The 11,927-nt window shown below is 46.2% G+C and overlaps 1 protein-coding gene across 5 annotated transcripts in view; it reads right to left on the bottom strand.

The window, feature by feature from the left end:
• Window positions 1–1,795: 1,795 nt before the first annotated feature.
• LOC129860197 (LIM and senescent cell antigen-like-containing domain protein 1) overlaps window positions 1,796–11,927 on the bottom strand; it is a 29,171-nt gene continuing 19,039 nt past the window's right edge. For 2 of the 5 annotated variants that reach the window (XM_055930578.1, XM_055930577.1), the window contains exons 5-11: window positions 9,891–10,040; window positions 9,497–9,647; window positions 4,930–5,022; window positions 4,371–4,419; window positions 4,213–4,288; window positions 3,794–3,931; window positions 1,796–3,008 (exon numbers count right to left, since the gene is read on the bottom strand). In XM_055930578.1, coding sequence (XP_055786553.1) covers window positions 2,894–3,008; window positions 3,794–3,931; window positions 4,213–4,288; window positions 4,371–4,419; window positions 4,930–5,022; window positions 9,497–9,647; window positions 9,891–10,040 — 772 coding nt within the window. In that variant the 3' untranslated portion in view covers window positions 1,796–2,893. Of the gene's footprint in view, window positions 3,009–3,728; window positions 3,932–4,212; window positions 4,289–4,370; window positions 4,420–4,929; window positions 5,023–9,496; window positions 9,648–9,890; window positions 10,041–11,927 lie in introns of all 5 variants that reach the window. The other 3 variants (XM_055930579.1, XR_008760310.1, XM_055930580.1) reach the window with 3 other exon arrangements.

Here is an 11,927-nt window from a genome sequence, read left to right as displayed (position 1 = left end):
GGGCCAGTAACCGAAAGGTTGCTGAATCAAATCTCCAAGCTGACATGGTAACAATCTGTCGTTCTGCCAGCAAGGCAGTTAACCCACTGTTCCCCGGGCGCCGAAGAGGTGGATGTCGATTAAGGCAGCCCTACGCACCTCTCTGATTCAGTGGGGTTGGGTTAAATGCGGAAGACACATTTCAGTTGAACCATTTCCCTGTTTCTCTGCAGCTGCAACTGCCACGTGTACTTTCTGCTCCATCGGTGCCGTTGATCAGAAATCCAACCATACTAAAACTCATCCTCTCTTCAAGCCTACTCACTGGGAGGCTCTCACCCGACTCCCTCACCCTTGGGATACCCTCTTCACTGCTTCAGCATGCTTCGGCCCCACTCGAACTCTGGCAATCTCAACCTGTCCGTCTCACAAGGCACTTTGGATCCCCTGCTGCATGAAAACCCCCAGTTGACACACAGTGCTTTCTGTATCTCAACTGTACACTCCCTCTTACTATGCCCTCCTGCACTTTCCTCACATCGTGGGATCCCTCTTCTACACACTGCTGCAACATGTCCAAATCCTTGGCACCTAAAGCACCGTAGCGGAGCGGATTCAGAACATAGGCCCTGACGGAATACCTAATCTAACCTGACCTTATCAGGTAGCAACTCTGTCAAAGCTCAACAAGACAGACATGCTTTTCTGTCTCGCCATTGCCACCGGTCTCTGTCTCACCAAATGTCAGGTGTCACAAACACTAGGAATATTCCTTTTCATTTGATCCACTTCTACACTCAACCCCATTTATTAAACCCCATTGATTACCCTTTACCCAGCTTTACCCGACGTATGGGTCGCCCAAAAAGCAGGAATCCACTCTTTCCAAAATGATCTCCGGTAGGAGTCTCAGGGCAAACGTTGGACGTCTCTACCACATCCTGGACAGGCTCAGGAAGGTCCACCACATCCTGGACAGGCTCAGGAAGGTCCACCACATCCTGGACAGGCTCAGGAAGGTTCACCACATCCTGGACAGGCTCAGGAAGGTCCACCACATCCTGGACAGGCTCAGGAAGGTCCACCACATCCTGGACAGGCTCAGGAAGGTCCACCACATCCTGGACAGGCTCAGGAAGGTCCACCACATCCTGGACAGGCTCAACTTCAGAGCCCTCACAACTGCCGACTGACTCCATTTCGAGATCATCAAAGTTCTCAACAGAGCATGAAGACCTATACGTCAGATTACTTGGTTTGTATTCAGGAGATGCAGGTATGTACTCAATATTAGGTATGTACACAGGAGACGACAGTGGCGATCGGTGCCGTTTAAGATGAGGAAGGATGATCATTTACATTTTATTTCTATAACAGTATATTGGATGACTGTCACTCATATTCCATTCACCCATCTCAATGTAACATCAATAGGTGTAGGCTACTACATGATACTAACATTTTCCCTGTATCCATCATGTGGCTGCTACAACCTAGCCTATGAATGAAAGTTTACAATGTAGGTAAGTACATAGGTTGAGAGAATTTTGAGTAATCAAGGTGACAGATAGTGACACATTCAAAACCACCTTGCACACATCTAGCTGATCTAGGGTGTAATTAAGACCTTTACATACGTATATTTATCATACCTATCTAATTAATTCTACTTAAGCGATTGTGCTCCATGAAACACTCCCCTAACTTGTTTATACCTGTCAGCGACTCAGTGATGGAACAAAATGGAGTAGCATGCTAAGACGTGTCCATCTCCATTCCTTTCAACTCTCCTCCTCTGAAACGATTGGGAGTAATATTCAAACAAACCCATGACATTTTATTTTATTACAAGCAAATGTTAGGATACACGATATACCAGACTCACACATGATATATCAGACTCACACATGATATACCAGACTCATAGATGACATACCAGACTCATTGGCTCCACGTTCTGATACACAGCTAGAATTCTCATTCTTACACAGAAGTGAGGAATATTCTCTAATTAAGGCAGTAGTAAGTCTGGATCACATGCCAGTATATTGGACAACCACATGCATATTATCTGACACACTTACAGTATATAATGCAGTGTAAAATATACACTGAGCTTACCAAACATTAGTACTTGTACTGAGTTAAAAATCTTTCTTTAAATCTGTCATCTACTGATTGAAGAGACGTCAATAAGGGATCATAGCTTTCACCTGATCCGTCTATGTCATGGAAATATTTTGTATACTCAGTGTATATTCATACCCAAGGCACAAGACAAAAGCTATTTTAAGAGTACTACAGGCACCTTCTCATCTCTTTAAGACAGTGTGCAAGTATTTTGTTAGATGTCATTAACCCTTTATAATGCTGTTCATTTGGTCCGCTCGTGGCCAAACTAGATCAGACAGTCTTATGTATTATTTCTTAACAATATCTAAATGCATTTCACCCATCATTTTTTCCCCTCCATGCTTTCATAGGTCATTGTCAGGCAGAATGAGGTTCTATATTGTTTGAATAAGACTCTGGACATCAGCTCCACATGCAAAAAGCCACTTGCACAAAAATAATCAATTAAAAAGTGAGAAAAGATTAACACGTTATTACTGAGTACCCGAGGACGTCAAAGACTAAAATACTGGAACAGACAGTATTTTGAGTCTGACATTTATACGATTCATTTGGGCACTGGTTAAGGTTAATATCGGTTTCAGCGTTGCTCGTCGGGCTGCAAACCTCCAGTAACTTTCTGAAAATCCCAGGTTTCTAGAAACCCAGAAATGGAAGATCCCCAGAATCAATAGGGAATAAGCAGGACATCCGGAGAGCCAGGGAATTTTCCAGAGTTTCTGGAACTTTGGGAAAGCTACTGGAAATTTTGTTCGGTGTCGCCCCCTTGGTACTCGGAGGTCTACTTGCGTCCGACAGTCTCAGCCAGTTTCTTCAGTCTCTTCTTCAGTTCCAGAGGAAACTTCTCATAACATTTCTTACACACAGGCTTCATGTCAAACTCCACAAACTTGTTCCTGTCAACAGAGGACAGGGGAGACACAGTCAGTATTTTGTAATGCATTTTGGGCTCCATTGTGTATGAAATGTGCTTTACGAATAATTATTTTAAATGTTTTTGTATTCTCATGAACAGCAGCACATGCAGGTGTCTATCCTTAGCAAGTTACACTATGATCACACAACTAGCATGACAGGACAGGAATACAGTCAGATGTACTGAAGTGGAACCAACACTAAATATTGTATTTTTAAGGGAAATGACCTCCATATCATATGAATATGGCAGATTACACATTACACCTTTGATCACAACGTGTGCATCCCAAATGGCACCCTATTCCCTTTATAGTGCACTACATTGGACCAGGGCCCACAGGTTGTCATTTGGGACTCAGCCATTGTCACATAACAGAGCAATGACAGAACAATGACAAAACAGATCAAGCAAACTGGAGGAGAAAACAAGAGGAAAGACAATAAGAGGAAAAGATAAATGAAGAGTGACTTGGAAGTAGAATTACTAACCAATAGATGGAAATTAGAGAATAGTGAAGATGACAGGAAGTGGAATTACTAACCAATAGATGGAAATGAGAGAGGATAGTGAAGATGACAGGAAGTGGAATTACTAACCAATAGATGGAAATGAGAGGATATTGAAGACAGGAAGTGGAATTACTAACCAATAGATGGAAATGAGGATAGTGAAGATGACAGGAAGTGGAATTACTAACCAATGGATGAAAATGAGCGAGAAGAGGATAGTGAAGATGAAAGGAAGAGGACTGGAAAAGTCTACAGACAGATAACAGGTTTCTTTTTGCGGTCTTTTGAGGCGTCCCTCTCGCGTCGGGCCAGTCTGCGTTTCAGCTCCTCAGGCATCCGCTCGTAACAGTGCTTACATACAGGCTTCAGATCTACCTCTACAAACTTGTCTCTGTTACACCAGAGGAAGGGGAGGGAGAGAGAAGAGAAAACAGAGGATGGAAAAAGCACAGGGTGGAGAAGTGAGAAGACTAGAGAAATAAGAGGAAAAACAGATTGTGTCCAATAGGAGGAAGGTTAGAGAAAACACAGAACTTTATAGGGAATAGGGTGTCATTTGGGACGCACACAGATTGAAAGGAAGGCAGGACAACGACAGACAGGAAGAGCCAAAGGGTTAGGAAAGAGCCCAGTATAATACCACTGATATATAATCATGTAATAACAACGTACTTGAGGGTGAGCTTGGTGTTGCAGGTGGCGCAGGAGAAGCAGTTCACACACCATGCTTTGTTCAGGGCTGACACCACTACAGGAGGAACAGAAAGTCCATTATGGCTTTAGATCGTTCGAAAACAATTCATTAAACATGAAAAACAGTTGATGCTTACCATCTCCTTCAATCACTCTGTTGCAGTGGTAGCACACATCACCAAAGAGCTAGAGGGTGAGACACAGGCAGAGATGAGCATTTCATTCACCAAACATACACTACTTGATTTAACCATTACCAAACTTTACATTTCAGTCAGTGCCAGCCAGAACAACATGCAATAACGGTGTTACTCAGCAACCATATTGTATGAACGTTGAGGGACATGAGCCCCATGGGACCTGTCAAATATAGTGCATTACATAGGGAATAGGGTACCATTTACCTGGATGTAGTGGGTCTCACAGTCAGATCATAGCTTTATTACCTGGTTGTAGTGGGTTTCACAGTCAGTTCATAGCTTTATTACCTGGTTGTAGTGGGTCTCACAGTCAGATCATAGCTTTATTACCTGGTTGTAGTGGGTCTCACAGTCAGATCATAGCTTTATTACCTGTTTGTAGTGGGTCTCACAGTCAGATCATAGCTTTATTACCTGGTTGTAGTGGGTCTCACAGTCAGATCATAGCTTTATTACCTGGTTGTAGTGGGTCTCAGTCAGATCATAGCTTTATTACCTGGTTGTAGTGGGTCTCACAGTAGGCCAAACCCTTCCTCTCATAGTGGCGGTGTCCAAGGAACGGCTTCTCACACTTAGCACACACAAAATGCTGCAAACACAGGCAACATCACATGTTAGCATGGCTAATGGCTAACTGTAGTCACAGGGAAGTAGCACCCCAAGTTAGCATGGCTAATAGCTAACTCTTGTCACAGGCAGACACCACTACACAGGCGTTAACATATTGCTAACTCTACTCACAGGCACAAGCAGTTAAGTAAGCTAACTTGGCTAACTCTAGTCAGCTGCCATCAGGGCACGTATTCACAAAGCGTATCAGTGAAGGAGTGCTGATCTAGGATCAGGTGATCTACCTGTACATATGTTATTCATTATGATCTTAAAGGTCATGAACAGTCAAAAAAAAATCCATGTTTTTCATGAAATTGGATGATATTTGAATGAAACCAGGTCAAAGTATGAAAAATGACCATTGCTCCTACATTGATAAAGTCATAAAGCTACTGTTCCCCTCCCACATGTCAAACACTTGGATTCATTGTTAAGGGGTTAGGGTGACATCACCCTAACTCATTTTAATACACCAATGGTAAAATGATAATTCTCTTACCTAATTTAAATAAGTACCGCTTTGTAACCAACATCGGAGAAAGCGTGTTTGTGGAGGGGCGTGGTTTATACAGCTACTCTACTGGTGCCAAAATTGGACTGTAAGGTGTCATCAAATATAATTAAAAGTTTACAATATTCATCTATGGTAAAGACACTCGTGTCCCCTTTTATCTGTGCCTGGTGCTAGCTAGTTACTGGCTAGCTGGGTCTTCATCTGTGTCTGGTGTTAGCTGGGTCTTCATCTGTGTCTGGTGTTAGCTGGGTCTTCATCTGTGTCTGGTGTTAGCTGGGTCTTCATCTGTGTCTGGTGTTAGCTGGGTCTTCATCTGTGTCTGGTGTTAGCTGGGTCTTCATCTGTGTCTGGTGTTAGCTGGGTCTTCATCTGTGTCTGGTGTTAGCTGGGTCTTCATCTGTGTCTGGTGTTAGCTGGGTCTTCATCTGTGTCTGGTGTTAGCTGGGTCTTCATCTGTGTCTGGTGTTAGCTGGGTCTTCATCTGTGTCTGGTGTTAGCTGGGTCTTCATCTGTGTCTGGTGTTAGCTGGGTCTTCATCTGTGTCTGGTGTTAGCTGGGTCTTCATCTGTGTCTGGTGTTAGCTGGGTCTTCATCTGTGTCTGGTGTTAGCTGGGTCTTCATCTGTGTCTGGTGTTAGCTGGGTCTTCATCTGTGTCTGGTGTTAGCTGGGTCTTCATCTGTGTCTGGTGTTAGCTGGGTCTTCATCTGTGTCTGGTGTTAGCTGGGTCTTCATCTGTGTCTGGTGTTAGCTGGGTCTTCATCTGTGTCTGGTGTTAGCTGGGTCTTCATCTGTGTCTGGTGTTAGCTGGGTCTTCATCTGTGTCTGGTGTTAGCTAGGTCTTCATCTGTGTCTGGTGTTAGCTAGTTACGGGCTAGCTAGGTCTTCATCTGTGTCTGGTGTTAGCTAGGTCTTCATCTGTGTCTGGTGGTAGCTAGGTCTTCATCTGTGTCTGGTGTTAGCTGGATCTTCATCTGTGTCTGGTGTTAGCTAGTTTGGGGCTAGCTGGGTCTTCATCTGTGTCTGGTGTTAGCTAGTTACGGGCTAGCTAGGTCTTCATCTGTGTCTGGTGTTAGCTAGTTACGGGCTAGCTAGGTCTTCATCTGTGTCTGGTGTTAGCTAGTTACTGGCTAGCTAGGTCTTCATCTGTGTCTGGTGTTAGCTAGTTACTGGCTAGCTAGGTCTTCATCTGTGTCTGGTGTTAGCTAGTTACGGGCTAACTAGGTCTTCATCTGTGTCTGGTGTTAGCTAGTTACTGGCTAGCTAGGTCTTCATCTGTGTCTGGTGTTAGCTAGTTACTGGCTAGCTAGATCTTCATCTGTGTCGGGTGTTAGCTAGTTACGGGCTAGCTAGATCTTCATCTGTGTCGGGTGTTAGCTAGTTACGGGCTAGCTAGGTCTTCATCTGTGTCTGCTGTAAGCTAGTTAATGTCTAGCTAGGTCTTCATCTGTGTCTGGTGTTAGCTGGGTCTTCATCTGTGTCTGGTGTTAGCTAGGTCTTCATCTGTGTCTGGTGTTAGCTGGGTCTTCATCTGTGTCTGGTGGTAGCTGGGTCTTCATCTGTGTCTGGTGGTAGCTGGGTCTTCATCTGTGTCTGGTGGTAGCTGGGTCTTCATCTGTGTCTGGTGTTAGCTAGTTACGGGCTAGCTAGGTCTTCATCTGTGTCTGGTGTTAGCTAGTTACGGGCTAGCTAGGTCTTCATTTGTGTCTGGTGTTAGCTAGTTACTGGCTAGCTAGGTCTTCATCTGTGTCTGGTGTTAGCTAGTTACTGGCTAGCTAGGTCTTCATCTGTGTCTGGTGTTAGCTAGTTACGGGCTAACTAGGTCTTCATCTGTGTCTGGTGTTAGCTAGTTACTGGCTAGCTAGGTCTTCATCTGTGTCGGGTGTTAGCTAGTTACGGGCTAGCTAGATCTTCATCTGTGTCGGGTGTTAGCTAGTTACGGGCTAGCTAGGTCTTCATCTGTGTCTGGTGTTAGCTAGTTACTGGCTAGCTAGATCTTCATCTGTGTCGGGTGTTAGCTAGTTACGGGCTAGCTAGGTCTTCATCTGTGTCTGCTGTAAGCTAGTTAATGTCTAGCTAGGTCTTCATCTGTGTCGGGTGTTAGCTAGTTACGGGCTAGCTAGATCTTCATCTGTGTCGGGTGTTAGCTAGTTACTGGCTAGCTAGGTCTTCATCTGTGTCTGGTGTTAGCTAGTTACTGGCTAGCTAGGTCTTCATCTGTGTCGGGTGTTAGCTAGTTACGGGCTAGCTAGGTCTTCATCTGTGTCTGGTGTTAGCTAGTTACTGGCTAGCTAGATCTTCATCTGTGTCGGGTGTTAGCTAGTTACGGGCTAGCTAGATCTTCATCTGTGTCTGGTGTTAGCTAGTTAGGGGCTAGCTGGGTCTTCATCTGTGTCTGGTGTTAGCTAGGTACGGGCTAGCTAGATCTTCATCTGTGTCTGGTGTTAGCTAGTTACTGGCTAGCTAGATCTTCATCTGTGTCGGGTGTTAGCTAGTTACGGGCTAGCTAGGTCTTCATCTGTGTCGGGTGTTAGCTAGTTACTGTCTATCTAGGTCTTCATCTGTGTCGGGTGTTAGCTAGTTACGGGCTAGCTAGGTCTTCATCTGTGTCGGGTGTTAGCTAGTTACGGGCTAGCTAGGTCTTCAGCCAGCATGGAACGGGGTTGTTAGAAACTCAGACGCCGTTGTCATGTCAACACATCCGTCAGTGCTGCCGTGAACCACATCATAACAGACATGCCAAATGGGAGAGGTATTAAAATGTATCACCACATTTGCTTGAGATGATTTTACTGCCACACTGTATCCAAGTTGCTTGACATAGGGGTTTCAAAGAGCTGTCAGTCAAGGAGAGCTCACAAGTATAAGCTCTCCACTCAGCCTGTCTTTTCAAACTTCCTGGTAGTTAGACCACATTGAGCATTTCTATCCAAAACAAATATTATGGGGGATATTTTAGTCACTCAAAATGCTATTTTACATGGGAATCAGAATGACTGTTTGGGACCTTTAAAGACTAAACTAACCCTATATCAGCCCTACTCTGAGAGCTTTATGAATACAACTGGCCCAAGTAACTCAACTGGGCTTGGTCAGAAAGATGCATGACACACACACAGCAGTCATTCAGGACAGACAGCAGAACAATGGCCTCTAGTGGAGAGAATGTCAACTGCAGGCAGGCCAGGCACTGTAGACTACTTGTAGTGTATTCATCAGCACTGTAAAGTTGTGAGATATTAAAGACAAACAATGTGTTTAGGCACCCACACCCATGTATTTCTGGCTAAGAAGAACTTATCTGTGAATGCGGTAATGGTATGCCTCTTGTTTCTATTGACATATGACGGGTGTATGTGGCTGAAGAGTGTAGTTGTGTAGCTCGCTATGCAATGTTGTTTCCTGCAGTGCAGTTTCTGTGTGTGGGAGGAGAAAGCCCTCCTTTCTCCTTGGATGTGTCCCAAATGGCACCCTATTCCCTACATAGGGCCCTAACTCTGATCAGAACACTATGGGCTCCAGTTAAAGTAGTGCACTACATAGGGACTACTGCCATTTGGGACATAACCCCTTCTCACCATGTTAAAGTGCCACTCGCAGTAGGCATAGCCCTTACATTCATAGTAGGGATGGCCCTGGAACGATCGCTCACATACACTACACCCAAAGTGCTGGGAGAGGAGGAGTGGGGAAGGAGGGAGGAAGAGGGGGATAAAAGAAGCCACAAAGATGAGGATGTAGAGAAAAATAAAGTATGAAGGAATGTGTTGGAAGGAAAAGAAAGGTGTCACAGGATGGAGAGTATAAAAATTATAAAAATGTAACATATGATTTCTTTGTAAAAGCTTACTCAGCAAACATCTGACTAAACCATCACATTGGAGTCCAAATATGTCTAAAATACCACTAGAGCCCATCATGTCATTTCCGACCACACACCTCGACGTGCCACTGCTTGCCCATGGCGTTGACCACGCGTCCCTCGATGGGCCTTCTGCAGGCGCCACAGATCGGCACCCCCATCTTATCATGGCAGGGAAGACAGTACAGCTCTCCCTTCAGCTCCCTGGCATCTGCTGTCAGCTCCTTACTACAGGGAGAAAGGAGGAACAAATATTACTACAGCTCCTTACTACAGGGAGAAAGGAGGGACAAACATTATACACCATTATATTACACAAAACACACACAAACAACAGTGCTTTTGAAGCAGGGTAAATGGTAACATCTTAAACACTCTTGCTTTCATTATTCCAAATAGTGACTGACCCACATAATGGAATCAGGAACACATCATGTCAGATATCAGGAGGGAGCTGTGAAGTGTACTGACCCACAGTTGTTGCAGTTGAAGTGGTCGGGGTGGTAGGGGTCGTTCTTAAAGATGAGAGGGCTGTCCTCGATGATGGCATGGCATTTCTGACAGATGTACTTCCCCAGACCTCGAGCCTTCTCACGGTTATGGCAGGGCCGACATAGGTGCCTGGGCAGGGACAAAAAGCAGGATGGACATCCAACATGTCTGGCTGGGCCAAACAAAGCAGGGAAAGGGTGGACACAGTAGAAGTTTCTCCTACACTTTATTTACAGTGTTGGAAAAGTATTTGCCTCCTTTCTGATGTTCTCTTGCATATTGTTGATACTGAATGTTACCAGATCTTCAACCAAAACCTGTTATTAGATAAAGGGAACCTGAGTTTACAAATATCACAAACTAAGACAATCAGAAACGAGGTAAATACCTTCTCAAAGCACTGTATTATACAAACATACTACTGAGAGAGTTGATTTGTGATTGGTTAAATAGTCATCTACCATGGTATAATGTGCAGTGTGACTGGCTGGGGACTCCCCTGTATAATGTGCAGTGTGACTGGCTGGGGACTCCCCTGTATAATGTGCAGTGTGACTGGCTGGGGACTCCCCTGCATAATGTGCAGTGTGACTGGCTGGGGACTCCCCTGCATAATGTGCAGTGTGACTGGCTGGGGACTCCCCTGCATAATGTGCAGTGTGACTGGCTGGGGACTCCCCTGCATAATGTGCAGTGTGACTGGCTGGGGACTCCCCTGCATAATGTGCAGTGTGACTGGCTGGGGACTCCCCTGTATAATGTGCAGTGTGACTGGCTGGGGACTCCCCTGTATAATGTGCAGTGTGACTGGCTGGGGACTCCCCTGCATAATGTGCAGTGTGACTGGCTGGGGACTCCCCTGCATAATGTGCAGTGTGACTGGCTGGGGACTCCCCTGCATAATGTGCAGTGTGACTGGCTGGGGACTCCCCTGCATAATGTGCAGTGTGACTGGCTGGGGACTCCCCTGCATAATGTGCAGTGTGACTGGCTGGGGACTCCCCTGCATAATGTGCAGTGTGACTGGCTGGGGACTCCCCTGCATAATGTGCAGTGTGACTGGCTGGGGACTCCCCTGCATAATGTGCAGTGTGACTGGCTGGGGACTCCCCTGCATAATGTGCAGTGTGACTGGCTGGGGACTCCCCTGCATAATGTGCAGTGTGACTGGCTGGGGACTCCCCTGCATAATGTGCAGTGTGACTGGCTGGGGACTCCCCTGTATAATGTGCAGTGTGACTGGCTGGGGACTCCCCTGCATAATGTGCAGTGTGACTGGCTGGGGACGCCCCTGCATAATGTGCAGTGTGACTGGCTGGGGACGCCCCTGTATAATGTGCAGTGTGACTGGCTGGGGACTCCCCTGCATAATGTGCAGTGTGACTGGCTGGGGACTCCCCTGCATAATGTGCAGTGTGACTGGCTGGGGACTCCCCTGCATAATGTGCAGTGTGACTGGCTGGGGACTCCCCTGCATAATGTGCAGTGTGACTGGCTGGGGACGCCCCTGCATAATGTGCAGTGTGACTGGCTGGGGACGCCCCTGCATAATGTGCAGTGTGACTGGCTGGGGACTCCCCTGCATAATGTGCAGTGTGACTGGCTGGGGACTCCCCTGCATAATGTGCAGTGTGACTGGCTGGGGACTCCCCTGCATAATGTGCAGTGTGACTGGCTGGGGACTCCCCTGCATAATGTGCAGTGTGACTGGCTGGGGACTCCCCTGCATAATGTGCAGTGTGACTGGCTGGGGACTCCCCTGCATAATGTGCAGTGTGACTGGCTGGGGACTCCCTTGTATAATGTGCAGTGTGACTGGCTGGGGACTCCCTTGTATAATGTGCCGTGTGACTGGCTGGGGACTCCCTTGTATAATGTGCAGTGTGACTGGCTGGGGACTCCCTTGTATAATGTGCAGTGTGACTGGCTGGGGACTCCCTTGTATAATGTGCAGTGTGACTGGCTGGGGACTCCCTTGTATAATGTGCAGTGTGACTGGCTGGGGACTCCCCTGCA

Source organism: Salvelinus fontinalis, chromosome 7, assembly GCF_029448725.1.
Source record: "Salvelinus fontinalis isolate EN_2023a chromosome 7, ASM2944872v1, whole genome shotgun sequence".
Taxonomy (NCBI): domain Eukaryota; kingdom Metazoa; phylum Chordata; class Actinopteri; order Salmoniformes; family Salmonidae; genus Salvelinus; species Salvelinus fontinalis.
The sequence above is the reverse complement of the archived record's forward strand: the minus strand, read 5'-3'. Positions and strand labels throughout refer to the sequence as shown.